Source organism: Montipora capricornis, chromosome 12, assembly GCF_036669925.1.
Source record: "Montipora capricornis isolate CH-2021 chromosome 12, ASM3666992v2, whole genome shotgun sequence".
NCBI lineage: Eukaryota > Metazoa > Cnidaria > Anthozoa > Scleractinia > Acroporidae > Montipora > Montipora capricornis.
In genome coordinates, this window is record NC_090894.1 from 17,524,340 (window position 1) to 17,526,839 (window position 2,500).

Consider the following 2,500-nt stretch of genomic DNA (forward strand, 5'->3'; position numbering starts at 1 on the left):
ACCTCTATTTGCTACTGCATCTCTATTTCATTCCTTTTTTTCAGTCTGCCATATTTCCCCCAGAGAAACAAATATCTCCTGTGGCTGATCAGCTAAGGAAGCTGTTGGCCTCAGCACCATGGGCACGCGTTGGCCTCGGGCTTCCAGTGGTAAGTACACGAAAAACTAACAGATTCTCAATAATGGTGTTGTTAAAAGAGTGAGTACTCAGCAAAGGGTGATAGCTATTTTTAGCAAAGGGTGATAGCTATTTTTAATAGTCTCAGAACTCTTACTGGCTACAATTTGGCCATACATTGTACTTTGTTACATTTTATTTGTACTAACTACTAATGAGCTTTTGACAATCCTGCACTCAGTTTATGTAAGCTCTACTCTTTATTTTTCTTCCAACAGAGAACTTTGATAATTGCAAAGGAGCTCACATGTATGATAATATGTAATTTATTATGTCCACATCAGAGGGAAGAACAATAATGATGTGTTTTCTAGCTTATTACCAGTAACCCACTGACCCCTGGAAGTGAGACTTAAGATATTTTACTCTTCAAATGAGGGCATCCTAGGGCCTTTGAGGATTGGTTTCATGTTTTTGATAAACTAGTTAGAGCAGTTCAAGTGCCTTTCAATCATTTTTCTAATGTCTTTAATATTATTTTACCTTCAAGATACCAGACATAAGTGCAAGTGGTGTATCTGTCAATGAACATCCAATATCAAGACCTGATACTGACAAAGGTAGCACCAAGATTTTGGCAAAGTGTAGTTTATGTTTTTCAATACAACAACAGTGACTACTTTGTTGGTTAGGATTACCTTGTGTGAGCTCTCCTTTAACCAAAAAAACTTTTGCGGTTTGTTAGTTTCTCTTGACACGAACACCCAAAGAGGAGCGGAGGCTGACCACACTGCTACCACCAGTAGCTACCAAGCCATTCAGACTAGTCAATCTCCTCCTTACACTACTCCTTTGAGTACTAAAACAGAGTTGAGGTCAGCTAGAGATCATCATGTAGTTGATGTTGTTCAACAGAACACCATGGTGCCGTCAATGCAATGGGCTGATGCCCATGCTGACAAAACAGGTAAGATGCAAGCATTGTGGTTCTTTTTTTGGGACCTAAAAGGGTTCATTCAACTGTCAACTAAGTTGTTCAAAAATTGTGCATTTCTGTTCCTAAGTAAAATTAGAAAATGCAGCATGTGTGGTGCCAAACAGTGGATGATTAGTCACAATTTGAAAGATTAAGCAACCTTTACAGCAAGCGTAACAAGCAAATCCTAAAATTCCGTTGACTGATTCCTGCACTGTGCGTGAAAGGCTTGTCTTTTTTTTAATGTTGAAAAAGAGATGTCTGTGTTTTACCTAAACCCTAACCTCTTTTAGGCACAGTGTCCAGAAAAATATTCAGCAGTCGGGAACCTGTTGATAGCATACCGTATGATCATGATGAAAATAAATACCAACGACGAGGAGCAATTGACTGGTTCACAAGATGGTTCTGGTAAGAAAGGCAAAGTACATGTAGTTCCTTGTCACTCCATGCCATTTTACCATGCAGTGACAAAATGGAAATATTGCATTTGTGGGTATCATTTATCTACTCCAACAATGCCCGATATAACCAACCGTAATCAAGGTTCGTACTGGTCGTGGAAATCCTGGAAAGTTTTGCATTTCCAATATTGTAAAATCCAAGCCTGAAATCCCGGAAAATAAGGACAAGTCATTAAAAAAATCCGGGAAATTAGATGTAAATGGTGCCACGGCAATAGCCATATCAGCTGATGAGTTCTCGTAGAAAGCAGAAGTTTGTCAACGTGGTAGCCAGATAAGGCTCCAGTTTCCAAATCAAACATGCAACGGAAGGGAAAGGTAACATGTTATTTTATAGCATAAGATTTGAGAGTTTCCTTGGCCATGGATTTTGTCTTATACGGTCCTGGCCCCAGTTGTTCAAACGATATAGCGGTATCCGCCAGATAAATCGCTATCTAGTGGATAAGTCACCAAAACCAATTGCGCTCTCCGATAAATAGTGATTTATCCGGTTGATAGCGTTATCTACCTTTTGAACAAGTGGGGCCTGGAAAAGTCATAGAGTTTTAGGTGTGGGTGCAGGGGTGCAGGGGTTAGGGTTAGCGCAGTGGTGAGAGCACTCGCCTCCCATCAATGTGGCTCGGGTTCGATTCCCAGACTATGCGTCATATGTGGGTTGAGTTTGTTGCTGCTCTACTCTGCACCACGAGGTTTTTCTCCGGGTACTCTGATTTTCCCCTGTCCTCAAAAACCAACATTTGACTTTACGTTAATTGTTAATTTCAGTTTGCAGTGTCGCCAATCCAGCGCTAGATCGGCTAGACACTTAAATAAAGGTCACAAGAACTACAATACGAACCCTGTGTAATGTTGTAAAAGGTCTTCGACCATGAACTACCTTTGATACTCGGAATTCTCACTACCATTTGCACCTGTTTTTGTTCCAGGTCTCGAAGACCT

General features: G+C 40.6%; 1 protein-coding gene across 1 annotated transcript in view; it reads left to right on the forward strand.

Annotated features, from left to right (window-relative positions):
• LOC138026390 (zinc finger protein-like 1 homolog) overlaps positions 1-2,500 on the forward strand; it is a 10,543-nt gene that overhangs the window by 7,535 nt on the left and 508 nt on the right. Inside the window, exons 4-8 of the mRNA XM_068873732.1 lie at positions 45-149; positions 669-738; positions 864-1,085; positions 1,388-1,505; positions 2,488-2,500. The exon at positions 2,488-2,500 is cut by the window's right edge and continues 508 nt beyond it. Of these exons, the coding sequence (XP_068729833.1) occupies positions 45-149; positions 669-738; positions 864-1,085; positions 1,388-1,505; positions 2,488-2,500 (528 nt within the window). The remainder of the gene's footprint in view (positions 1-44; positions 150-668; positions 739-863; positions 1,086-1,387; positions 1,506-2,487) is intronic.